At 43.4% G+C, this 25,364-nt stretch overlaps 1 protein-coding gene and 1 long non-coding RNA gene across 9 annotated transcripts; both read right to left on the bottom strand.

The window, feature by feature from the left end:
* Positions 1-528: 528 nt before the first annotated feature.
* TBXT (T-box transcription factor T) lies at positions 529-24,443 on the bottom strand. 8 transcript variants are annotated; one of them, XM_064414049.1, is made up of 10 exons: positions 24,133-24,443; positions 23,708-23,972; positions 23,050-23,184; positions 22,251-22,312; positions 22,101-22,162; positions 20,995-21,171; positions 19,641-19,773; positions 7,676-7,821; positions 4,349-4,519; positions 529-631 (listed from the first exon to the last, which is right to left on the bottom strand). In XM_064414049.1, the coding sequence occupies exons 1-9, from the start codon at positions 24,336-24,338 to the stop codon at positions 4,386-4,388; spliced, it is 1,320 nt and encodes a 439-aa protein (XP_064270119.1). In that variant the 5' UTR covers positions 24,339-24,443; the 3' UTR covers positions 529-631; positions 4,349-4,385. The 8 variants fall into 8 exon arrangements, with proteins under 8 accessions (XP_064270119.1, XP_064270120.1, XP_064270124.1 ...); XM_064414050.1 differs by having other exon boundaries at positions 19,641-19,770; XM_064414054.1 differs by lacking the exons at positions 529-631; positions 4,349-4,519 and adding an exon at positions 4,543-6,166.
* LOC135296987 (uncharacterized) lies at positions 7,851-11,297 on the bottom strand. Its single transcript, XR_010358984.1, has 3 exons — positions 11,250-11,297; positions 9,571-9,625; positions 7,851-8,780 (listed from the first exon to the last, which is right to left on the bottom strand). It is a non-coding gene; the product is annotated as an uncharacterized LOC135296987 (long non-coding RNA).
* Positions 24,444-25,364: the final 921 nt, after the last annotated feature.

Here is a 25,364-nt window from a genome sequence, read left to right as displayed (position 1 = left end):
CATTGAGACAAATGCAGTTGTTTCTCGTTTTCAAATTTAAGTAGTAATTTGTATCCTGGGTCTAAGGCTTCATTCCCACAGTATATCAAATTTCACCTTTGATTTTTGTGTGATTTTTGAAGGATGCCCCTCAAAATCCAAAAGCAGCACAATTAAGAGGCATGAAAGAGAACCTGACTGGCTTCTACCATGTTAGCTTAGAGGACTCTTCATGTTGCACATTAAATCCAAGTGTAAGAAAAAGAGAAAGCAGGTATGGGTCTGTGATAACCCTGAAGACAACATAAAACTCAAAAAATTTAAAAAACCCTTATTGTTTTTAACTTGGACTAGTCATAGCTCCAGGCTTAGAGCCATTTTTTTCATGCAGAGGACTCCTCACTGCTTTCCATGAGACATCCCCAGACAAGATATTATAAAACTCTGTGTGTTGGAGATTGGGGAAGGTTGTTTCCAATTCCTTCTCTCAAGCTGCTCTCAGTGCAATGGAACTTTCTGCACACATAGCTTTTCCACTTCTGAAGTTTCCTTTATTCTTTCAGCTGTGATTTCTGGGATTTCTGTCCACTTATTTTCATCCTAGGCAAGATAGTATTACAGCTTCTCCTTCCTTCTCCTATCCACTTGCATGCTGTCAAGAGCATTGCAGAAAGAGTTATTGCCAAACCATTTGCCTGTCTGCTAGTTAGCAGACTACTATATCAGAGGCAAGTGAGTAAATACCAATAAACCATATGACAACTATCCAGCCCATCTGACCCTCTGACAGTTTTCAGTGCTTTCTACTTTATTAGAATGAGGTATTAATAGAACAGATATGTTTCACAAGACACAGCCATGTAGTACTTTGAATCACAGAACTAATTTTCCAGCCAGAAATGCAGATTCTTTGGCATGGTTCTTTATGCCAAACACTGTTAAATCACATTGTTTTGAGGACTTTTTTTCTTGTATTCCAGCAACAAAATAATCACACTGGTAAGTGGATCTCCTCCTAACTTGCACTATCATTCTAATATTTGATTACAAACACTTGATACAGAGATGAGCTCATGTTGTTTGCACAACATCCCAAGGTCCCAGGTCTAGATCAGAATAACCAGGTCCTCCTGTAAAACACAGTATTTTAGCAGACGCTTTATGTTAACAGATGCCTTGGATATAAATAGAAGAAACAGGTCTCTCCTCCAAAAAGCTAGCAATAGAAGACCTCAGCTCCATATTGTGCATGGTGCCAGGGAAATTTTTCTTGCCCAGAAACAGAGCTATTTGAAAGCAACACAACATGGGCACAGAGGGCAACTGCACACTTCTCAGTAAGGTGCTGGAACATAAACAGACTACAACACGGAAGCAGCAAGCAATCAGACATATGGTCTCATGAAAATACATCTATCTCTTGCCATGTATATTTTTAATACAAGGAAACAATCTGACGTTGTTCGGACTCAACCAACTTAAAACAATCCATATTAATATGTACAGGTTGGTAGTTTTGAAACTGTCCACTTGAACACTTCAATTCTTCTGCAAGGAAATGACCTTATGCTGCATCCATTTCTTTTTCAGTAAAAAAACATTTCAACAATTATTTCCAGCTTGCACATATATGAATGTCCACTCTTAAAATGTAATAAGCTGAATTACTGGAGAAAGGCCAACCACAGCTCTAAAGTGCAACTGAGAGTGAAGCAAGAGAGATATCTACAGCCCTAACACATTCGAGCCAGAGCTCTATAACAGAAGGGTTTCTTTGCAGCAGTAAACCCTGGCAAGTTTTAAAATGTGCTGGCATGAAAAAATAAAGACAAAGCCTAATGTGAACAGGGCGTAGTGCTAAAGGATGCTTTGTCAGTTTTCAGCAAGTGACTGTTTTCTGACAAAATTAAGCTGCAAGTAGCTAAGTCAGGACGCCTTGGTATTACTTAGCCAGAGATTTTAGATGCAAAAAAATTTCCTTCTCTCCCCATTCTTCTGAGAGGCACATGCAGCTTCTCCCATTAATAATTCCATTCAAGTAGGATGCCAATATTGACTCACTACTAAAAGACCAAAGTTGACATGCAGAAACATGGTGCCTGTCCTCTCTAAGTGCTTTAAAGGTCCTTACATCTAAGGATGTCTAAGTCCATTAAAGATCCTTACATCTTTTTCCTAAGAATTTGTCCTGTGCTGTTCTTCAGCAATTATGCCAAGAGCTTTCTCCCTTACATATCTTCAAATACCTACTTTGAAGCAACACATTCTGTAGCCATACACCCCAAGCAAGCAGAACTCTGCAGAGCCCAGCACCTCAGTGAAACATTTCTTTATGTCCCACTTAGCCATTTTTTTCAAATGAAAATCTACTGTAGGTAGTAATTCACTAACAAGGTACACAATCAATACTTCCCCACAATTAATAGAGGAAAAACATGTGGTCAACAGACTTCCCTAATAAAATGGACAGAAACCTACACTCAATACTACTAAACAGATGTAACTTACACTTGTGAAAAAGTTTCAAAACAATTATCCCTGGAATAGTCACAAAATTTCCATTTTGTCCCTGTATACATGTTAAACGGATTAAAACAAGACACACTTGGTAAACCATGACTGCCTCACTGTGGATTAAAACAACACTTGCTTGCAGGTTTTTTGCTATTACTACCAAAATATTAGCTTTTTCTTCATCCCTAAGGGGAAAAAACAACAAAACAGAAAAAGATATTTTGTTCAGGTGAATAGTCCAAAGTATTTCTGAAGATACTGTCACAGCATTTGGTTGGCTGACAAATAGCTTGCAATAAGTGAAGCTGAATACTCACATGATCATAGCTGAAGTCACAGCCATGTTTCACAGCAGAAATGCAAGCTGCATGTGAATATATTCTCAGCTTTTTTTCAAAACTCTCAATAGCCTTGCAAAAAGTTCTGTTTCAACACGGAATAGTGGGTGTTAAATAACATTTCCTTTAAAAAAATCTACCTAGCAACTTTATTGCTATACCCAAATCCCCATTTCCTTTCTCTCAATAGTCTCATGAACTTATCTTCCTTGGAAGCACAGGCTAGGTGAGCTCCAGCTTTGAACTTCCTGGAGGAACTGCTTAAACAAGTACAAACTCACATCTGACCAGATGGACAGCAAGAAATCAGCTTTTATTTTCCACATTCTTGCTCTCAGAGCATGACACTTGCACATCTTGGGATCCATTACCATATGTAGGTCCTTTGAGCCTGGTTCCATCAAAAGCAGTTAAACTGGAGTTGCTATTCCAGACAGTCTCATTTCCAATTATTCTACTGCAGCCTCTGCAGCATCCCAGGTTGACTTACAGTAGAATCAGTGCTTATGCAAAAGCACAGACATAATCTCATACAGAAGACAGTAGCACCTTGTGGCATACTGAACACTTTGAATTGTATGCTGAACCTCTCACTGTAGCTGGGTGTTGTTTAGTTACTTTGTGACTTCTTACCAAATCCAGAAGAATCAGTTACAGAGCTGTCTGAATTATGCAGGCTATTGTACTAGCTGCACCCCACGCCCAGGGCATTACCTGCCATTCAGCCACACATCCATTCTGACAAAACATCATTCCCCACACAAACAAACAAAAGCTAATTCATCAGTTAATTCCTGTCCCATCCCTTTATTGACTCCAGCTTCCATCCTCTCAGTCTCATAAAGAGGAAAGTGGTCATAAACAATGAAAAAGTATTATATATCCATCCCTATTCCCTTAGCAAGACACTGAAGGGCCTAGGGAAGGTCACAAGCAGAACCTTCAGAGTGATGCAGGAAGCAAGGCAAAGGGATGCTTGGGAATATTTCATGAGTACTTAAACTGAAGAGATTCGTTTCCTTAGCAAGCAAGAGTGAACATTTGGGAAAGGTTGGGGCTGGATGGCCAGAATCTCAGGGCTTGATGGAGAAGAGAGCAGTGTGTTTGAGGGATGTTTTTTGTTCTTTGATCTTGCTGCTAAACATATATATGTTTCTTATCGTAACTGATTTACTGACTTTGAAAACTCATCTTTTTCCAACTTTTATACCCTCTCTGTCATATGAGAAGCAATAAATTCATAAGCTGCACTGACAACAGAAAGCCAATAAAGTTTTTGAAAGCTAAGGTGCTCCATTCCTAACGCATACTTTTCCCGCATATGCAAAGCATCTGTGGTTGATACAGCTCCTTGAGGAAATTCAGGGGAGGAAACTCAAACATTATGAGTCAAAGCTGCAGAAGAAGAGGCTGTTATTCACAAAAATATATTCCTGTCCCTTGAAGAAAACATGCAGGACAAGAACAATACATACTCACTGTGAACACAAACAAGTCTTGCTTCAGAAGCAGTTTACCTTGATGTGCCTTGCTCTGGCATGTGCCACTCTTTCCTCAGCTCTGAAGGCAGAGCCTGGCCCAGGAATTATGACAAAAGGATTGCTGAATAAATTGGTTTTGTTTCAAAAGCCCAGCCTTTTTCCAGGAAAAAGTGTTTAGTTGTTTATTTCCGTAAGCAACTCTCCTCCCTGGAACAGAATTTAAGAGTTCCTCCTCAGTAGTACAGGGAACCTGTACTGAAAGGGAACATTAGAAGGACATGGGGGACAAAGCAGAAAAAAGAAAAAGCTACCATAACCATTACATGGAGAAGAGGAGGTTTCTTTGTTGATTAAAAAAACACATATCTTTAATAGCTTATGCAGTGGAGTGAAAACAACATACAAAATTGTCTGTGACAGACTTGATTTTGCCTGGCTGCCTGCAGAGGCTGGAAACATCAGTTCCTCAGGCAGGCTGCCACTCACACACTCCCCCAGAGCAAGATCAGCCGGCCTGACCAGGCTACATCAGCATGGAGCATATCCCACCCCATGAAGTATCATTGTGTATTTGCTTTGGCAAGGTGGTTGTTCTGAACTTCAGGCTGCTCTACCTTAGATCACACAGCCCAGGGGCACTTGTGGGGTAAGCGTGTGAGGCTGATCCAGTGGCTCAGCTCTACAGACCATCCACCAAGTCCACGGGAGCACTGAATACCCCTTAGCAGGCAGATGTCAGTGTATCTAGGCAACCTGACTCTCTAGACAGGCGTCAGGAGTTTTCCCCAATGTGCTTTTCTCCTACCAGGAGGTCAACGTGACAGTGTGCTGTCAAGGTCTCATTGTGGGTCTCACACAGCACCGATCCATGTTCTTACCTCTTCCCACCCAAAAACCAGTGCTAAGGGTTGAGGGTTTGTTCCAAAGAAGCTTTGAGAGCTGGCAACAAAGCTGGAGAAACACCCTGGGAATAACAGCAGATCCCACTGCAGTGAAAGCATGAATCAGAAAGCACTGCTGGCTATGACAGTACCTGCTTTGGCTTCAGAGGAAGCATCACAAAAGGAAGGAACAATATTCATACGGGTTTTGCATGTGCATTCATTGCCCAACCACCAAATGCTGCTAGTACCCTTTAACTCAAATAATCCCTCATTTATCCTAGGTCACAAATATCTACCTATGGCAGGTTTTTTCAGTAAAGCAGCTATCCCTTCTCCAAATAGTAAATAAAAGCAACAACAAAGAAAGTATTAGATTAGATAACCAGATTCCAGACACCCCAAAAGGTTTACTCCTCTGTCAAGCTGCTCCTTTGGAAAACTTCCAAGTGAAGCAGCTTTTAAACTAACCATGTACTGATCCAACACAAAACTCTAAGTTATTAGAAAGTATTTTAATGAGTGTGTTTGATATTACTTAGCTGGTTAGCTGTCTGTACTTTGTAAAACAGAAAGCTTAGCTTTAGAATATACTTTATACAGTGTTGGCACTGAGTGTAAACTGGTGTATTTCCCTCTACCAAAACAGATAAAACATGCATAAATATGCAGTGAACAATGAACACATTCATTCAAGGACCTTTAAGGGTCAAATGCTGTCCGAGTTTTTCTCTCTACTCCCCCGGGCGGGGGAGGAGGCTGCACCGGCCGAGCTGAAGGCACAGCAGCTGACAGCCGGGGGGCACTGCCCAGATGCGCCGGGGGCGTCCGGGGAGCGCCTCAGCAGGAGGCAGCAGTGATCAGCAGGAAGGCGAAGTAAGAAAAGAGGGACTATTCTCGGGGCCAAAGTCCAGACTTTAATGTCTCCAGGGAAGGCCAGCCGAGTCGGGACCACGAGGTGGGGGTACAGCCGCTTATAAAGGGACGGAACATACAACACATTAACCAGTGAGGGAGAACTTGGGAGGGAACAAACTCGTGACAAACATGCCGGCTCGCCAATAGGGAATGCGACAGGGAGGGACCCTTGTTCCCGATCCAGTCACCCACCGAGGAGGGGAGAACTTTCTGGAAAGAGGGAAGGGGACAGTGGGTGATGGACAGGAACTCGGGGGGGGATTGACAGAGGGTAACCAGGGGAACAGGGGTGGAGACAAAAAACTGACACTCTCAAAAGGAGGGGTTGCCAGGGGAGGGCGGGGGGGCGCGGAACCCTAGGACCGAACCATTATAACTTTAAGGGGAAACAGAACAAACCAAATGAACCCTGCACCACTTGCTAACATCAGAGTATAAGTCCCCTTGCTCCTGTATCACTCACAAACATCATTATCAGGGCCAGCAAGAAGTCTCATACACTCTCAGAGACAGAGAAGACAGAAAACTGGACCATGTACCATGGACATTGTAACTGCAATGATTCATCTTTGCCTCCTGGCTTCATGTCTCAGTGTAATGTTACTCCAGGAGAGTGTATTTGCCGTTTGCAAGAGAAAGATTCTTAGCTCTAAGCCAAAAAACCAGCCAGAGCAGTGCAAAGACCTGGATTCACTGAAGACTGCTCTCTTCTCATCTATCACACTGCCCTCCCCATACCTGTAGGCTTACTCTTTTTATTTTTAATTATATATTTTTATATAATTATATAAAAAATTATATAAAATATATATATATTATATAATTTTCTTATATAAAAATTCTAGGATGCTTGTTTCCAAACTAGAAAAGCCTCTTTGAAGCAATGAAGTGCTTCAGAGGGAAAGCCCTTGCTGGCTGGTCAATGCCAGAGTAGAGTCCCAGCCCAAAGGACTGGTTCACAGTGTCCACTCCATGGCTTTTTGCATTCCAGGCAGGCCAACAGATACAAAAAAGAAAGGACACATTTTAAGTGCACTTGATTTGAAGTAAATTACCTAAAGTGGAAAAGTTTGTGTTCATTAAAGGACTTATTCAGAGATCTGAGAACAAATCTCAACAGTTAACCAGAGCAAGAGTTTCCCATACTTGGTGGCATTTATGAAACCATACTGGGTAGTCAGCAAAATGCTATCATCTGTCTTTGGCTCAGCGCTTCTCTTCAAAACTCCAATCAAAAGAGGAGTTTTTAAATAAAGGAGTTTTTAAAATAAAGGAGTTTTAAAATGGTCAAGAACATCATCAACCATAGATGCCATTAAAGCAAAGGTGATCCTGGCAGTGCTGCCTCAGAGGCAAAGCAGGTGTACAAGTAAGGGATGGATTTATTGGATTTGATCATATGTAAGACAGCACAAAAAAATGTGAATGAAACACAAGAAAATCTGAAGTTACTGTTATTGCAGCTTTGAAATATGCACTTTAAACTAAATTTTGTTCTCCTCTTAAGTTACCCAAAACTTACACAGCAGTCTACAAATCAGTAGTATTTCAGTTGCAATCTCACCTGCTTGTAGGAAGGAGAGAGAAGTCTGTCCACAAGAGGGAGATAACAGACCAGCCGTGAAGCCTTTTCCTCTCGTACAGGTCCAGCTAAGAGGCTGACACATCTCGGAGAGGTGTTCCTCCCTCCCCAAGAGCCTAGAAAGCATCCTGCGGGATAGAGGAAAGAAGAACGGGGCTAAGGGGGAGGGAAAGAAACATTTTAGAGAGTAATAAAGTACTTGCTTGCTTCCAAATTCTGAAAGGGATCTGAACAAGCAAATAAAAGACTGGCTCAAAACAATTGGAACTTTGTTGGATTCCTATTTTCCTTACTTTTAGTATTTAGTCTGATAAAGCAATTTGGATTAGGCAGGCTAAAATGAGATGTTCAAGCCCATAGTAGCCCAAAGAGCAGGCCTGATTCTTCAGCAGGTTATTTGTCAGTCAAGAGTGTTTTATACTAGCCAAAATATACCAAAGTATTTATTTTTTATTTTTAATTTATTGAAGTAACCCTGATGTGCTGAAACCGAGGTCTGAGAACAGAAACTACTACACCGTGCTCTTCATAGGCAGGATCTGCTTGGTCTTGTTCTCGAAATAACAACGACATTTTGGTGGTCACTTCAAGACCTTGGCATGCCCTGGCAGCCAGCAGAACTCTGGTTCTCATGCCTCAGGGAGCACATGTGCCACATCCAGAGCACAGAGCCAAGGAGCGACAGTGGTGGGGCTGCACCCTGACAACCCACTTGGGTGTGGCAGTACAAGGATGTGCTTCCTGCAGTGCTCCTTTCTGAGACCTAAGCACAGAGCTGTCTTAATTTTTCTAAATGCTTGCTGAGTGCCAACAGTGGCACCCTAAACCCTACAGAAGTTCATCCTCAGAGGGGGGAAAGCAAACTGTTTCCAAACATTTCAAGGTGCTAGACCATCTTGAAAGGAAGTCTCTGCACAAGGTCCATTCTTCAGATCCTGATTTTTGTCCAGAGCACTTCCCTGTAGCAGTCTGCCAGAAAGCAGCATGGATGAGGCTGAAAGTACAGCCAACAGAGTAAGCCTGGCAGCACAGGGACCATCTCAGAGGCAGCAGTACACCAGAATCCACTCCAGAGGGACAACAAAAGCTAAAGCAGAGACAAACGTGTTTGTCAGAGCCTTTAAATTTTTCTTAAAAGACAAACAAACAAAAAGTATAGTACAGGAAAAAACACTGTACACAAGTGAAAAATTCAAGTTTCAGGATGAAAATGGACAGTTCACTGATAAATTTCAATCCCTAATTGGATTGGGACACCACAATCACATGACACAGAGGTGGAATAAAACTGAGGATAAGTAACAACCGTTTGATACCAAGTCTGTCAAAGCAAAACAGACCATACTGACAGCCTTTCTGAACATGGACTGTGCATATCATCAGCCAAGCTTCACTACTGCAAATTTATACAAGGTAATAGAGGAAACCAAGTGGTGGGGTGAACCTACCTGCTGAAACCCAGCTTCTGCAGATGCAGTTTGCCTTATTTAATTACCTAACAGCAAAAATTCAACAAATAAATGCATTTCTTAAACTGACAAATAAGCAGGCTGAGGGAATGCTGTAATTTATTCAGTAACCAAGGCAAGTCAAAATTAAAAGTTAGCTTTGTTTGCTCTCACTGGTCAGTATAAAAACACAAATTCAGCCTTCTGACAGGCAATTTTTCAAGGGCTGTTTAATTGCTATCATTTTCCAGCAGTCATCTTATTTGCAGAATTCCCTGGCATGCCCCAACAACAGCTCTGCGGTTTGCAGAAGCAAGTGCTTTCAAAATGAATACCATTCCTCACCTACATAGAAAAATGTGCTTGTAAGTAAAAAAAAAAACCAAAAAAAACCCAAAAAAACCCCCACAAAAACAACAAAAGACCTACCTAGAGGAGAAACTGCTCATGTCCAGTTACCAAAGTTCATCTCTTTTTATTGAAACTGAAATGGAAGGTACCGCAAACCTTATATTCAGGCTAGCATACAGTTGCTTGTTATTTTCAGAGCACTAAAGAAGTAACTCCAGCTTAGGGCAATCACATTTACTCTCATTAATTTCATTTTACCATCTACATGAAAACCCTAGTGACAGCATGGCAATCCTCTATGATCTTTCTGTAGAAGAGATCACTACAGTCACTACAAATAATCCAGTCAGAGAGATAAGGAAATTTTCATAAATGCAAGGCTGTAGTAATTTTCTCAAGTTTCCTGACTCAGTGCTCCTCTTCCACCTACATGTCTCACCCTAAGCCTGGATTTCCCTCTTCTCCCTGCACAGATCCCCAGGTCCTGCCCTGCAAGCATCCTGCCAGCAGCTGCACAGCAGCTGAAGCACCACCAAAATGGACAGATTCTCTGGCTGCCAAGGGCATAAGAAAAGCCTATCTCCAGCCTGTGGCTATTTTTGGGGTGTTTTTGAGAGTTTGCAGTCGTACAAACCAAAAGAACAGGAAGAAGGCAGAAGTTTCCCCTGGCACCAATAGCAAGACTCCATTTCATTCTGCAGATATATAAATTAACTATGGGAACTGCATAAACCTGCTGCTGGGGTGAGTGGAAATTTCTCTTTCCCCTCCTGCCCACCATAGTCAACCTACAACTGGGCAAAGAATAGATGATGGAAACTTACATGAGCCATCCAGTAAAAATGGGACAACCAGAACACATAACTATCCTGGATTACAAGTATTATAAATACCTCTCACACAGACCATATCCCTTTGGACAGCAATTCAGGCACAGGACACAGCATGGGACACCACTTCTAATGCATTGAAATGAGAGCTTTCATGTGGGAAGTTCTCAGAATTATTGAAGTTTCACAATTACCACTATAAGTGTTGTGTTAAGGTAAAGGATAGATCAAGAATTAAGTTTCACACATTAAGTGCAGTGCTCAGAACCCAATTCAATAAGCCAAAACCTTTTCAAAAACAGTGCCAATGACTGTGCAAGGTAACTAGCAGAAGCCACCTTGAATTTAAAATAATATTAAATTAATGAAGTCAAGATAAAACCAAGACCAGTTACCAATCAATTCCAGTTTATCTTAAATGAACTTCCTTCTCTAGGAGGCATCAGGGTTCTCTGATGCTGAGACAAGTTGGTATTTTTGAAGGCTGGCAGAGTCTCCAGGTTCCAGCCAGCAGCCAGAAGCATCCCTTCATTGGGGATGCACTTTCCCCTTGAGCACTGGCAGGTCAAGCAGCAGCCAGAATCATCACTGCCTCCCAGTCCCCAGAAAAGGCAGAAGATTAAGCATTTTTCCACCGCAGAAGGAAGAGAGGCCTTGCCATCAGCTAAAGGCAGCCCTCTTGACAGAAACAACCATCAGATAAGTACATTAGTGAGCACCAAGACCACACCAGCAAAGCTGCTGTTGTCCTGTACCACAGGACAGCTCCCAGGACGCTTCCATCTCTCTAGACCATCCCACCACAGCAGCTGCTGTGTCCCAGCAGGACATACTAAAGAAGATCTCACCAATCCACAGCAGCTCATTTCTTCCAGTGCCATCAGGTTTACAGCATAACCTCAGCCCAGGTGACATTCCACACCTTACCTGCAAGATCCAGGCTAGTCATTTGTGAAGAAAAAAATACAGGTTCACTACTATCCTGCACATCCCAAATATACCTGCAGCTCCCTCTCTTACCCACTGGTGGATCAACCTCTCACACAGTCAGCTGGGTCTGCATCCTCCAAAATCCCCACCTGTGCCCACCCAAACTAGCATCACCTGCCTGCTTCCCCTCGGAGCCCACAGAAGCCAGCCAGCAGTGAGTTGGGTCTGTGCCACCTACATCCCAGCTCCATGGGCTAGGGTAGTTTCTGCAGGGCTACAAGGCCTTTTGTAAGGCACCACAAGCTCTCCAGCCTGCACCAGCCCCTGCTAACTAGTATTGGATCTGGGATCACCAATGTGAACAAACAGGCAGATAGTGTTCATGTGCTGCTGAATTTTCTGATTTCCTTTCCACGTGTCCTGTCAGGATTCTCTGCGTTTTTCCCCATTCAGCAAGTGGGTTTTTTTCCAGGTCGCCTGTGTAGCTTTCCTTACACTCATCAACATAACTTGGGCCTTGGAAGACACTGCAAGGAGATGTCACTGAACAATACTGAGAACCCAAGTGCTGCAAACCAGACCCCAGGCACTGTCAAGGGTGAGGACCAGAATGCCTGCAGTCCACATGCACAAAGAGAGGAGAGAGAGGAGTGAGATCACATTTGATCATGATGGAAATTAAGGGTAATACAGGGGTTTTTCCACAAGCATTCATTATCCTACTTCTGTTCTCACTGAGGAAGACAGGATATAATGAGGAGGCAAAGGCAGAAAAAAACTAGTAGGAGCTGAAGCAGTTTCATTAATGTCTTAGTCCAAAAATGAAGAGAACATTGACAAAATCTCCTGGACATGTGAGGTTAAGAGATATCATTAATGCAGAGCAAAAGGGAGATCTTCCACAGGACAAACCAGAAAACTGGGGAGCAATGGAAGTGGTATAAACTGACTGGGACAAGGGCAAAGTCACTCAAGACACTAATAATACTTTCTGACAGAAGATTGGAGATCATCAGCAATAAATAGCTAAAGAAGGTTGCGGATCACTGTGACCAGTCAATCACTGATGTAACTCTAGATAATGAAAATGTGTTTTTCAAAGTTATCAAAATTGCTAATTCCAGTGGTATTGCAATCAAAGAGCCCCGACGAAGGCAGAAGTGATGCATCTTGACTCCATGTTCTCAGAAGGCTAATTTATTACTTTATTATACTATATTATATTAAAGAATACAGAAAATATACTTACTCAATGCTAAAAAGATAATAATAAAACTCATTACTCTTTCCAGAGTCCCGACACAGCTTGGCACTAATTGGCCAATGAGTCAAAACAACTCACACGGGAGTCCAATAAGGCAATCACCTTTGGGTAAACAATCTCCAAACACATTCCACATGAGCACAACACAGGAGAAGCAAATGAGATAAGAATTGTGTTCTCTGAGGCCTCTCTTGCTGCCTTTCAGCTTCCCAGGAGAAAAACCCTGGGCGAAGGAATTTTTTCAGAGAATGTGAATGCCACACAGTGGAAATAGGGAAGCAGTATGGAATTTCCCAGGCCCTTCTGCAAGCCCATGCTTTGCACTACAGACATTCCCATCTCTCCCTTTCTTTGAGCCAGACACAGACAGAGAGCCAGCAGGAAAGGGAAAGCTGCAAGAGGAGGAGAGAATTTTTACAACCTTCCAAAAGAGAGGCTGAGAAATTACTTTGTAACAATGCATATCAGCTTAAAGACTACCAAGGGAGAAGAATCATTAAAGCTGGGAATAGGTTTTGGCTCAAGATCAGCTAGTCGTAAGACTATTACAGATAAATTTCAGCTGGTAATTAAAAGATAGCTCCTAAGCAATGAGAAGCAAGGGGGCTGCAAAAGTCTGCCAAAGCAACACCACTTGCCACAGGTACCCAGGCAGACACAGAAAACCTCCCCAGAATCTCACCCACTGTTTTTAAGATAAAACCCGGTGTTTCCCCAAAAGGTCTTGGTGAAGGGATTTCCTGTAATTAAGGAACTAGATTCAAGAAACCCCTTCCAACTCTGTTGTACAAGTCCAGTAATTGCATATCACATAGGAATTATTTGCATTGACAGAGTTACTGAAGCAATTAATTATTTTACTAGCATTGAGAAACAGTAATCTACTTTTGTACTGCTGCAAGACTGGGAGAGAGGAGGGAAAAGCAAGAAAAAGCTTCAAGCTGCTTGCCCAGAGGGTACAGACTGTCATCTCTAGGAGTCCTATGGTTCCATACCTGTGGCACCATCTCAGGAGACAAGGCTCAGAGACATGTCAGGAGTGCAGCTCCAGAAGGATATTATGGTAACTGTGCCATTCCTTAAAAAAAAAAAAAAAAAAAAATGGGTGGAGGAGGAGGAAAGTCTTGATGGCTTGAAATTTGAATTGCAGTGAGCTGTGTGATCATACAGGAGATATGCAATATATGGCAGCCCTACACTGCTGTTTGCTCCATACTGACCAGCCAACATCCACCTCTGGGAAGCTATCACTGGGAATGGGCTTCAGCACCTCCCCTGCACCTGTTGGCACTGAGGATTGTCTTGAGAAATTATAAACATGATAAACACAAGCCAGCACTTCAGCTAACAAAGACAGGAATAACACTAGCAGTGTCCACTTAGGAGAGCAGGGAGTGCAGATGAACTCAAAGGACAGAAGGACAAATTCTGTGAATAGCAGAGAACTGGTAACTCCAGGAGGAGATTCCTGAGAAGCCCTGTGCCTTCTGTGTTTACAAAAGCAACTGCTGTAGCCAGCCATACAATCTTCAGCTGTAAACCCCACAGCATACCTCCAGATCCTAGACACCACCATGGTGTGTACAGTGGGAGAACCTGGGTTTGGATTATCTTTTCAAAGGATTTTTGACCTTGCCAAACATAACTGTGTCTGTAAGGTGCTGTTAGACATTATGAGAAATACTGGAACTGCACCACGCACCACTCAGACTGGCTCCCTCATTTTCTTTACCTCAGTTGCCAAAGGCACAGACATCCAGGAGCAGCTAAAGCCAGAACCTCTAAGGAAGAAATTCTTTTCTGCACAGATACAAACCTCTGGAATGAGTCTCTGCATGGTTTAAAACAACAATGCATGTTTCTCCTTCCATCTTCTTTACACCTGTCTTCGGGGGGTTTAATTTTTTTTTACTTTTGATTTCTATTACTTTTTATTTTATTTATATTTGCATGAATGATGCAGTGCCTTAATGTGTATTATCTTAACTCATAAATCTAATTGATATCTCTGGGGAAGAGTCAGACTGGAGACAAGGGAATACCAAATCTCACATTTTACTCCTACTTCGAATTCATTATTGACATGACTTTTGGAAGCATAGCAAGACATTTCTGCACAACTGAGATGAGGGTTTTACAAAGATTTTTTTTTTTTACAGCCAGCAATTATTTGTTTACCCAGAAAAAAATTAAGATAAAAAGCATTAACCCACTGAGATGGCAAACAGGATAAGTTTCCTAAGAGTTCTGAGCATTTGGTGATAGCTTAGTTCTTGGGCATTTGGACATCTCTCAGCCTCACAGTATTCGGTAGCCCCAGTGTTTGTCTGGTGTGCAGCACAGTCAGGAGTGGTGAGGAGGTACAAGGTAACAGCACAGCCACATTCACAGGTGAGGGCTATTTGAGGTAAGCCATCTCACACCAGCCTTCCTCAGGATTTGGAAATGTCGCCTACATCAGTGCCTTCCCCTTGCCTCCACTAGCAGCTTCAGGACTGCACCAGCTAGCAGCTAAAGAAGCACAGCACTGTGGCCCTGAGCCCACAGGTGAGAAAAATTTCTCCAGATGGGTCACACAAAGTTAATTTTCAAAGTGCAAGTAAATAGATATTGAAATGCTCCACCTGCTTTGAAGTGACTTTAAAAATTGCACTCAATGAAAGGTTTTGGTTCCTTTAATTTGAAAGTATGGGAGGGGAAAAGAAAAATCCCACACCATAAAAAACCAATTAGGTAAGATCCAGCTGATACTAGCATTAAGCAAGGCTGAGCTCTTCCACTTCACAGCCCAAAGGCTTTAGCTGCAGGTCGCTTAGTTCAGAGAGCCATAGCTCATTCCTATAATAAGTAGCCTCACGTGGACATGGAATCACTTCTGCAGAACAAGGTCTGCAAGAACCCGAGAAACTACTGAGCCCTGTGCTGGGCAGCAGCTGTGGGCTGTCCTCCACACAAGCCTCTATGTGGGAAAGAGATCCACAGTGGGCTGCCTGACCAGGGCCATGCCCAGGGACGGGTTCCAGCTCTAGGTCTAGCACCTCTCTCCTGCCTTACCGGTCCCCTTCACTGCACAGGCTGTCCAGGGAAATGGTGGAGTCTCCATCCCTGGAGGTATTGAAAAGACGTGTGATACTTAGAGATGTAGTAGAGTGGTGGACTTAGCTGTGCTGGGTTAAGGGTTGGACTCAGTGATTTTAAAGGTCATTTCCAAACTAAATGATTGTCCAGCAGATGGGTCATCCTCCTCCCCTGAATTGCCTGCTTTGAGGGCACAGCTCTGGGGCAAGGATAAAGCTGGCTCCTCCCAAAGTCAGCTCTCAGAAGTGGCATGTGCATGCTTAGCTGCACACAGAGGCAGGGAAGTGCTGATCAGCTGGTAACAGACTCCTGAAGTAGCTGAAAGGACCAGGCAGCAGCTTGGCATTTATTACTGGGGGCAGGAACTCAGAAACACACTTGAAAATCTGGTTAGCGGGGTCTAACACAGCAGGTGCCAGGCTTGCATCCAGCTCCAGCTAGAAACTGGTCACTGTGGGACAAGAGCTTTGACCCAGCACTAAATGTGGCAACCACCTCTGAATACCATCAGTCAAGGATTTACCAAAACAGGGGAGAAACACATGGGGGTGGAGAAAGCAGTGGATGAGGACTGTTTGAACTTTTGCCCACAGACAGAAGCTGATGTGCAGCAGAAATCATCTCTGAAACCATTCAGTGAAAGGCCAGCATACTGTAGGTTCAATATGGCTGATGTGCATTTGTTTCACCTTTCCCACCACCCCCACAAACTGAAAATCAAGCATGGAGTTTTTCTTAAGAATCTTTACTTTTTTTTCCTTAACTTAAATTATACATCCAAAATACAAGGATAAAACCTCACAATGAAAGATGCTGCTAAATTCTATAAAATAGCCTAAATAATAATGCACTTACATCATTTACACAATTTCCCTTAACAATAAAATAGGAGCACTTAGATCACTATTTACATATTGACAGAGGATGTGGCTGTGCAGCCATCCACTTTTGGTGCTGTCTCCTGCTGGAATACCTCTGGGAGACTTGCCTCTGCAGGGAATAAGCCCTGCCAAAACTTTCTTAGGTGCAGGAACCTGCCCAAAGGGTACGAAACAGACCAAAATGGTGGCAAATATTTGCTTTTTCATCTTAAAGCTGCCACTGCAGCACATAAGCACATATCAATGAGTTATTTAAGGAATTACCTGATACAAAATTTTGCTTGGCTGTATTAGGCACTTTATTATACAAGTTATTTATTATGGCTTATGCAAAAGAACTCACTATCCTCAGGATATGTATTTGCCAGATTCAGTAGGAGAAAGAGACACGTCTAAGGGAACACCTTCAGCCAATGTTTTGGGTTACCTGCACCATGAATTTGGATCACATTACTTTGTATCAGTGATAAAGCAAATATTTTATCAAGACCTATGCCTTCCAGCAAGTCAAGCAGTCAGCGTGTTTTACATTTTAGTATATGTGCACTTTTGTGCAAAAACCTTGGCAACTACAGATCTCCCTCTTCTGGTAAGTTAACAACTTATATCCATACTGTTCCATGTGCCATGGGGTGACATATCCCACAAATGATTGTCTTGAAAGAGTACTGTAGGATGAGGCATTATTTACATATCTTAACATGTAAAAGATAAAGTTGTAACTTACCAAATAATAAATACAGATCAGAGTACAAGACTGAAAAAAAATAAATTAGATGGATTCCCCAAGGTGTTGAATTCCTTCTCTTAAGGCCTGAGCCAAGGATGCAAAAAATCCCCATGAAGCGATATACTTCCAATGGTTCAAAAGGTTTTGGATAGGGCTTCTAATTAGACACTGTTTGAAAATGAGATGTTTAGCTAAGCTGGTGGGTATTTTAAACCTATATGATCAAACAGCAAACTTACCTCTAAAAGAAGTATTTAGGGTAAAACTTTTTAGACCAAACATTAACACTGTTTTTATTGGGAAGAACATAGTTCTCAAAGATTGTCTCGACATTAATTCAGCAGCAATGAAATAAGCATACAGTTAAGAACACAACGTGTTCTTATTTATGAAGCAAATACGTGTTAGTGCACATGATTTTCCAAAAACTTCACTCTGCAGCTATATTTGTGTACATTTCAGAATGCTTCTAACTAGTTGGTTAATAAAAATCTTCTTGTGACTATAGTAAAGTTTGCAATTTAAAAAAACTAACTGAAAAACAGTTAGGAGTAACTTACTCAAGAATTATGCCAAATTTCAGGTCCAAATATATCACAACACTGAGAAATTTGGAATCCAAGTAAAAATCTTAAAACTGAGGTCTATCAATCTTTTAAAAAGAAAAAAAATACTAAAAGCAGTGAATCTGCTCTCAGAATTGCACACTCACCAGGTTTGTAAACTCTACATTAAGTCAGTGATGCGCTGTTCACTATAAGAGGTATATAATGTAGATGCTCTCTGCAGAGCAGTACAGATGCTTTTTGGTTGCAGTTTCCTTCACGTCTCCTCTTTCTCCTCCTTGAGGATTAAGCATCTAAAGTAATTCGGTAGCTAAAAGTGTCTCAGAGGAAGAGGCCTGTGTTTACATGGAAGGGGAGGTGACAGGTGTCCATGTGGATGCCAGCCTAGCATGTACAGAGGTGTCATACTGGCCATCAGGCAGGTCTGCGGGCGCCGCGCTGTCGTACAGGGGTGAGGTAGAGGAGGCTGCTGTCACTGGGTGGGGCAGAACTGAGTAGTGTCCTGCAGAGCCATGCAGGAACTGGGAGCTCAGCCCGTTGGACATCCCACTTGTCTGGGACACGGGCGTGATGGTGCTGTTACTCACAGACCACAGGTTCGGGTACTGACTGGAAGAGGTAAAGTCATAGGTAAAACCAGTTACTAGTGACTCTAGTGCATGCTGGCAGCTCCTCAGTTCCCAACACAGCCCCCAGACTAAGTCCTTTTGCTGCAAACAGTGATACTCTCTTGGCAGTTCCCAGCCACTGCGAGGCAGGAAGGACCTCCAGGCAGAATTTGTGTTCATGGCACCCCCACAAATAAACTGAACTTCCCTATTTTCCAACAGATAGGGGCTTAGAAAAAAGGGGTGGCAGAAATGCCTTCCTTGAGGTTTCACAGTTCCAGTACAACTTTACCTACTGAACAACTCAGAGCAGAAATTGAAACTCCAGGAACTTTGCAACTTCCTAAATATGCATCCTGGGGATCAGACAGAAAGGAGTGCTAGAAGGACCTTTTTACTCAATCTGTGTTCAGGACTAAAAAATAAGTTCAGCAATACAATTAACTCATACTGGGTAGTAGTACATAGCCTGATTAACAGTTAAGAGTCCACATGCGTGGTTCAAATGCAAAAATGCTTTCCACAAACAGAATGGTAGGTCTGAATTGCTAAAAGAGATGTCCAAATCTTGTCCCTCTGTAGTTCATAGCAAATATTTTACCACCTTTTCTGCAGCTCTTTGAATTTTCAAGTTTAGCTCTAAGGGACTAAATGGAAGCTGAATTTTTGCTAAAGGATTCAAATTTTAAATACGATAATAAGTATGAAGAGGAGAAAAGATTCTTTTTTATGATCACAAAATATCTAAGACTTTCCCCACATGTACAATCCCATGCTATGCTGGTTAGTGTGGCAATGCTTAAATAAAGAATTACTGCCCCAACTGTGTGCTCCTTCTCCAAACTACAGTTCACTTCTCCACCATTTCTAGCAGAATAATGGTTTATGGAGATGGCTGGGAAAGCCTTCTTTACGGAAGGCATAAAGAAAATAAACTTTTTTTAACACCATTATGCATAATAAAGATGAAATTTAAGCATCCTCAAATTCAATCTGTGTTTGTCTAAGTAATTCGCAATCCTTAATTTATCAAATATTGCTGTCACAAGTATCTGCATTTACAAAATCAAAGGAAAAAGAAAAATCTGTTTCTTCAATCTGTTTTCCTTGTGGACAGTCCTTCACAGCGCCCCACAGTGCTAATGGTTCATACCAACAGCCAAAATGTCTTCTAATATGCTGGTGATCTTACCTCCTTTTTCAGTCTTTTATTTTTTTTCTAGAAAGTACCAACATAGGGCTTTGAGGGCTGGACTCCTACCTGGAGGTGGTAGCTGTGCCAGTGCTGTGACCCATGGGCAGCATGGCTGTGTGTGTAGTAACTCCAAGAGAAGACCAGTTGTCATGGGACTGCAGCATGGATAGGCAGGCAGAGGAGTTGTCAGCATAGGCTGCTGAGAAAACACAATCAATTACAAACACTAGAATCAGGCCAAATACCAATCTTGTATTTAAATGCAATGAAGAATTTTAAACCACCCTTCCCCACTACTACCTTGGGAAAAAAAAAAAAAAAAAAAACCACAAAATTACACAGAAAAAAACCAAAGAGTAACCAGTTGTGTCAAGCTCACACCTTTATGGGCATTGCCTGACATGCTGTTTTGCTCCACTCATAACTGCAAAATCTTATTTCTGTGAAGGGCCTATGGTCAAAAGGCTGTCTGCAAGCAGCTGCTAAATCAGCACATGCCATTTTACACAGTCAGTGGGATTTATTTACACTGTCACCTAGAGACCTTCCATCTCCATCACCTACAATGGCTGTAACAGTCTGACAAAGCTGGATAACAAGCCTATCACCGGATCACGCATCCCAGTTTTGAGCTGAGCATGCCACCTTGAAATCTGCCTTAGGCACCGTCAGGAGTGACTGGACTGTGGCTTAGACTACTTGGCCTGTGACCCAAACTGGCTGGCTCACACAGCAGGGGCACTAGGAAGCTATAAAGGGAATCCCATACAGCCACCATGGTGAGAAAGAAGCTGCTGTGGTAGCTAGCTAAGGGAAGAAGTTTTTTGCTGAGGACCAGGGAAGAAGGAAGAACACCAGAGAGGTTTCATTCTTTTATCCTTTTTTAAGTCTTCCACAAAACTTCCAAGATGCAAGAAAAGTTCACAGAGCTAGTTTTCCACTTCAAAATGAACAACAAAGCTACATACAAGATTGGTTAGGTTGCATCTAAAAAGCCATGTATTACTTCATAATTCAAAATAATAAATATTTTTTAAATGGGAGCCTTCAATATCTACACAGCCTGAAAGCTAAAATTGTTAATCATTCTTCTTTAACAGAAGAAATTTTTTAAAAAATTAAGGAAACAAAAAAACCCCACTGTTAAAAATGCCATTTTCACCCTGAAGTACCTGGTGCCTGAGATATTAAGTCTTAAGATATTTAGCTACTTCTGAGCACACCTTTTTTTAAAAGCTCTGCAGTTAACTTGGCTCCTTATTGTTTCTATCTACGCAGTGGTGGGACGTCTATAGACGGACACTAACTACAGCCACGGTTAAGATAAGCTAAGAAAATCAGACCCTCCATTCTAAAGACACTGGGAACACGTACTCGACTCAGAGCCCCCCTTCTCTCAGAGCTGCAGCCTCGGACTTACTTGGCGAGTTGTTTCTGTGCGTGTAGGGGTTAGCATAGGGTGCAGGCCGGTGGCTCCTCAGCGATGAGTACCTCTCACAGCTGTGGGCAGGGGACAGCGACAGTGAGGCTCCAAACTGTGCGTGGGGATTGGCAGAGGGGCACAGAGCCCCACTCCCAGGAATAAGCCAGCTTCCTACTATGGGGAAGCAAGAGGTCCGTAAGAGGAGTGCGCAGTGCAGCTAGGCAGAGAATCACAGTAACGAGACAACTGAACAGCGAGGAAATGCACACTCAGGAAAGGAAACTGAGTTTCAACATAGCTGAAAAATCTGGATCTTTATAACTTGGATAAATGCTCTTATGAAGGAAAATTAGAAAGCAGCTTAGAAAAAGTCTTGTGTCAAGCTTACTTGTTTTTTAAATTACCATTTAGCCACAACCACAGTAAAGAAACATGGAAATTGTTAAACCCTCCCATGCGTAGGTGGCATGTGCTCAGTAATTGTTAGCACAGTATTCAGTTTTAAATTGCTCTTTGGGGGTCTCGATCTATAGCTAAGCTCTGAAGTTTCTCAGACTGCTAAGAACTCCTCTTAAAAATTAAGTATTTTCCCTGAAATAAAATAATTCCTGCTGCAAATCAACTGCCACATCCTTTTTAGACTGCATTTTGTTGCAATCATCTGTTAAAACAGAAATCATTAAAACATTAATGCTTTTCAATAATCTGAAAACTTCAAGCAAACGCCCATAATTTTCTTAGAGTACTTAAAACATGAGTACTGTCTCAATAAATTTTATGAAATCAACTTTAGTTTCCATGCCCATGTGAACATTGCTGTCCTTGTATAAAAAGGCAGATGTCTTTTTGGACATAAAGGCAACTCTGCAGGATTCTATTAAATGGTTTTGAGTGCAATAAATCCTAACCATACACAGAGATTATAGTGTTTATATAATGATCAACATGCATGAACCACAACCACACAGACTGGTAACATTCCTCTCTCTGTGAACTAACAAGCCAGCTATCAACCACTGGCTTTGAAGTTTAGCTTAACTTCACAGAGAGTAGATGAAAGAAATCAAAGTCATGCTCATGATGCACAATGAAAAGAAACATACACTGTGAATACCCAGACTGCTGGTTGTCCCCCACTTCCTCCATCATGTCTTTGTGATCACTCCTATAAAAGAAACCATGTTGTGTTAGTTAAGAATTTGCCTTCACAAATCTACCTTAAAAATCCACATTTTAGAATTAAGAGCTCTCACCTTTCTTTTGCATCAAGAAATGCCTTTGCAAACGGATTGTATTTAATTTTTAAAGCCGTGATCTGAAAACAACAACAAATATCTTTATTCACATGTATCACCATTCATTATCACACCGATATCAGGATTTGAACGAGGACTACCCACTGAAGTTGGTAAAATCACATATTGTTGAAGAAATCAAAGTAGGCCCATAAAAGCAACTGATGGGAATTAATTAAACAGCTCCCTAAGGTCTGAAGTACTATCAAAGCACTAGCAGTTAGTCTCTCTGCCAAATTTTGAAACACCGAATAGCCTGAGTTCATTGATCATCTAAGGAAACACCTAAGAAAGGAAGTAAACTAAATAGCTATAAAAATCTTCACATTTCAAGCCAGAGCAGATTGGACATCAAAGAAATCTCAGAAAACACAATAATTACAACTTCATTCAACACACATTCACATTTGGGTAACAGAAAAAGGGTTGCTCCAAAAACGTGCCTTCAGTCATTTCACTGAGTAGCTCAAAATAACAATTGTATTTTTTACCATAGTTGTTGGCCTCCACAGACTCTTTTAAAAATTACTCCCCTATAATGAATCTGCAATACGTATTGAGACAAACAATGATCAGAACTTTGTTCTATAATTCATTCATAAGGCTTTTACATACATTAATTTAATCTTTTATAGTTAGGTTCAAAAAAAGCATAGGAAGAACTGAAAAGGAGATCCATTATTTTGCTCTGTAACATGCGTGCTTTGCTACTTGAATCCTCCCGGTAGTGGCATCCTCTCTTCCCCGCTGTGCATACCTCCTCGTTCTGGTAGGCTGTGACAGCTATAAACTGGGTTTCTGGGAAGGAATGGCTGGTGATCATCCGCTGTGGGCCACCCACTCGCACTATGTGAATCCGTGGCTCATACTTGTGCAGGGAGTTCAACATGATCTGTGAACAAATAGAGCAGGTCAGCAGTAACAGAGTAGTGGCAGATGCTGCCAAGCACAAAGGGCACTCAGGTTTTAAAGTATCCATCTTTCCATCAGAGGTGGAAAAAGCAGCAAGTACAAATAAAGCCTAAAACTGAAGCTGTGAGAGAAGGAAAGGTACACTGAGGACAGACACAACCTTCTGGGCAGTTATCCTCATCTCTGTTATTTGATAAAGCATTCACAGAGTCACAAATGCATCAATGGTAAGTCAGCCTTAGAAAGATTCATCCCACCACTGACATTAGCAGATATTCAGACCAGAAAGAGATTTCCAAAAAAGAAAAAGTGATACATCAAGGTACCCATCCTCGGTAGAGAGAACAGCTCTCCTGAATGAATGAAGCAGGGAGAAGCGCGACCCATCCCAGCACGTTTGGTAATGAAAGTATGAAAATGAGCAGTAAGGAAGAGCGAGCTCGCAGGGCCGGGCCGGTCCGGTCCAACCCCACTGACCGACAGGTCTCGGTGCCGGTGTTTACCTGCCCGCCGCCGTTGAGCTTGTTGGTGAGTTTGACTTTGTTGAAGGAGACGGGCGCCTTCATCCAGTGAGCGCCGAAGTTGGGCGAGTCGGGGTGGATGTAGACGCAGCTGGGCGCCTGCGGCTCCGGCTTCCCGCCCGGCACCCACTCCCCGTTTACGTACTTCCAGCGGTGCCCGTCAGCCGCCACGAAGTCCAGCAGGAAGGAGTACATGGCGTTGGGGTCCAGCCCCGACACGCTCACCTTCAGCACCGGGAACATCCTCCTGCGGGGCGACACGGAGGCGCGAGGCAAGGCGGCGGGCAGCCGCGACCCCCGGCCCCGGGCGGGCGCCCGCACCCGCCGCCGAGACCCCCTCGCCCCCCGCGGGCGGGCGGGCGGAACCAGGGTTAGGAGGCAGCGGAGGTGGCGGCGCCCCTCCCTACCTGCCGTTCTTGGTGACGATCATCTCGTTGGTGAGCTCCTTGAAGCGCAGCCACAGGTCGCTGTCCTCCAGCGCGACGCGCAGCTCCCTCTCCGTGGGATCCCCTTTCTCGCTGCCCGCCTGCAGCTCGCTTTCCACGGCGCTCAGCAGATGGTCCACGCGGTACTGCGGGGGCTTGCCCGAGCCCTCCGCGCCGGGGGAGCTCATCCCGGCCCCACGGCCGCACCAAAACCGAGCCGGACCTGAACCGCCTCACCGCGCCCTCACCGGCCGGGCCGCTGTTATAGCCCGCCATAAACGCCTCTCCGGTGACATCACCACGCCTGCGGGGGGGGCCCGCTGATTGGCGGGCGGCGCCTTTCATCGGCGCGGGCGGCGCTGCCCATTGGCCGCCCGCGGCCATATCAGAACGGTGCCCGCGGGAGCCTGTGATGTTAATTGTAGCCCGCGGGATTAAACGCGGCTATTTTATGTAAATCTGCCCCCAAATGTTTGCACCTCTATCAAAGCCGCCGGGGCCGGGGCTCCGGCAGCCGCGGAGGAAATGGCCCATCTCGGCAACAGCCTCACAACCGGCCAGCGCGGCACCCTCTCGCCTCCCGACGCAGCGAGGCCCCCGGCCCGCTTCTAGGCGGGCTGTCCTGGACGGGAGGCGCTCCCGCCGCGGATTCATATTTAAGGGGAAAAAAACGGAAAGTCCTCTTCTCCAGGCGGCTGCAAGCTGACAGCAGCACCCCGCCTCGCACCGCCGCTTCCCCCCGCACCTGCCCCTGCCCCCTTGCCGGAAACTTTTACTGCAGGGAAGGGTGTAGCTGGTAGTGACAAAGCTTGCGGGAAAAATCAGCCAGAGAGCTGGAACTGTGCTGTACAGCGGCTGACCACAAACTTGGCACAACACGGGCACTCCCCGCTTTTAGCGAGCCCATGAGCCCGCCCGTTAGAAAAGTGTCAGAATTTGCCTCACAGCGCCAGCACGGGCATTGCTTTCGCAGACGAGATACTCGACGGCGATGGCTTTGAGCCATCCCACCTAAATAATTTTTTAAAAATCTGAAAATCAGATCGATAGCCACCCGCCATCCTACCTAAATAAAAACATACTTCTGAAAAACAGATCGATAGTTAAAGGCTTGGTTTCGTGTAGAAAGGAGAAACTCCCGCGAGTTCCTGCGGGCAAGAGGGGAGAAACTCATGGGTGAAGCTTTGCAACTTGATGAATTTATTTTAAAGCTA

Source organism: Passer domesticus, chromosome 3, assembly GCF_036417665.1.
Source record: "Passer domesticus isolate bPasDom1 chromosome 3, bPasDom1.hap1, whole genome shotgun sequence".
In the NCBI taxonomy this organism is placed as follows: domain Eukaryota; kingdom Metazoa; phylum Chordata; class Aves; order Passeriformes; family Passeridae; genus Passer; species Passer domesticus.
The sequence above is the reverse complement of the archived record's forward strand: the minus strand, read 5'-3'. Positions and strand labels throughout refer to the sequence as shown.

What these genes read in the sequence shown, in the direction of transcription:
- TBXT (XM_064414049.1), bottom strand. Translation starts at nt 24,338, where the DNA reads ATGAGCTCCCCCGGCGCGGAGGGCTCGGGCAAGCCCCCGCAGTACCGC. An exon ending in CAGCCTACCAGAACGAGGAG is followed by an intron (nt 22,313 to 23,049) that starts GTATGCACAGCG and finishes TGTTGTTTTCAG; the next exon opens with ATCACGGCTTTAAAAATTAA. An exon ending in TCTCTCCTTCCTACAAGCAG is followed by an intron (nt 4,520 to 7,675) that starts GTGAGATTGCAA and finishes ATTCTGTTCCAG; the next exon opens with GGAGGAGAGTTGCTTACGGA.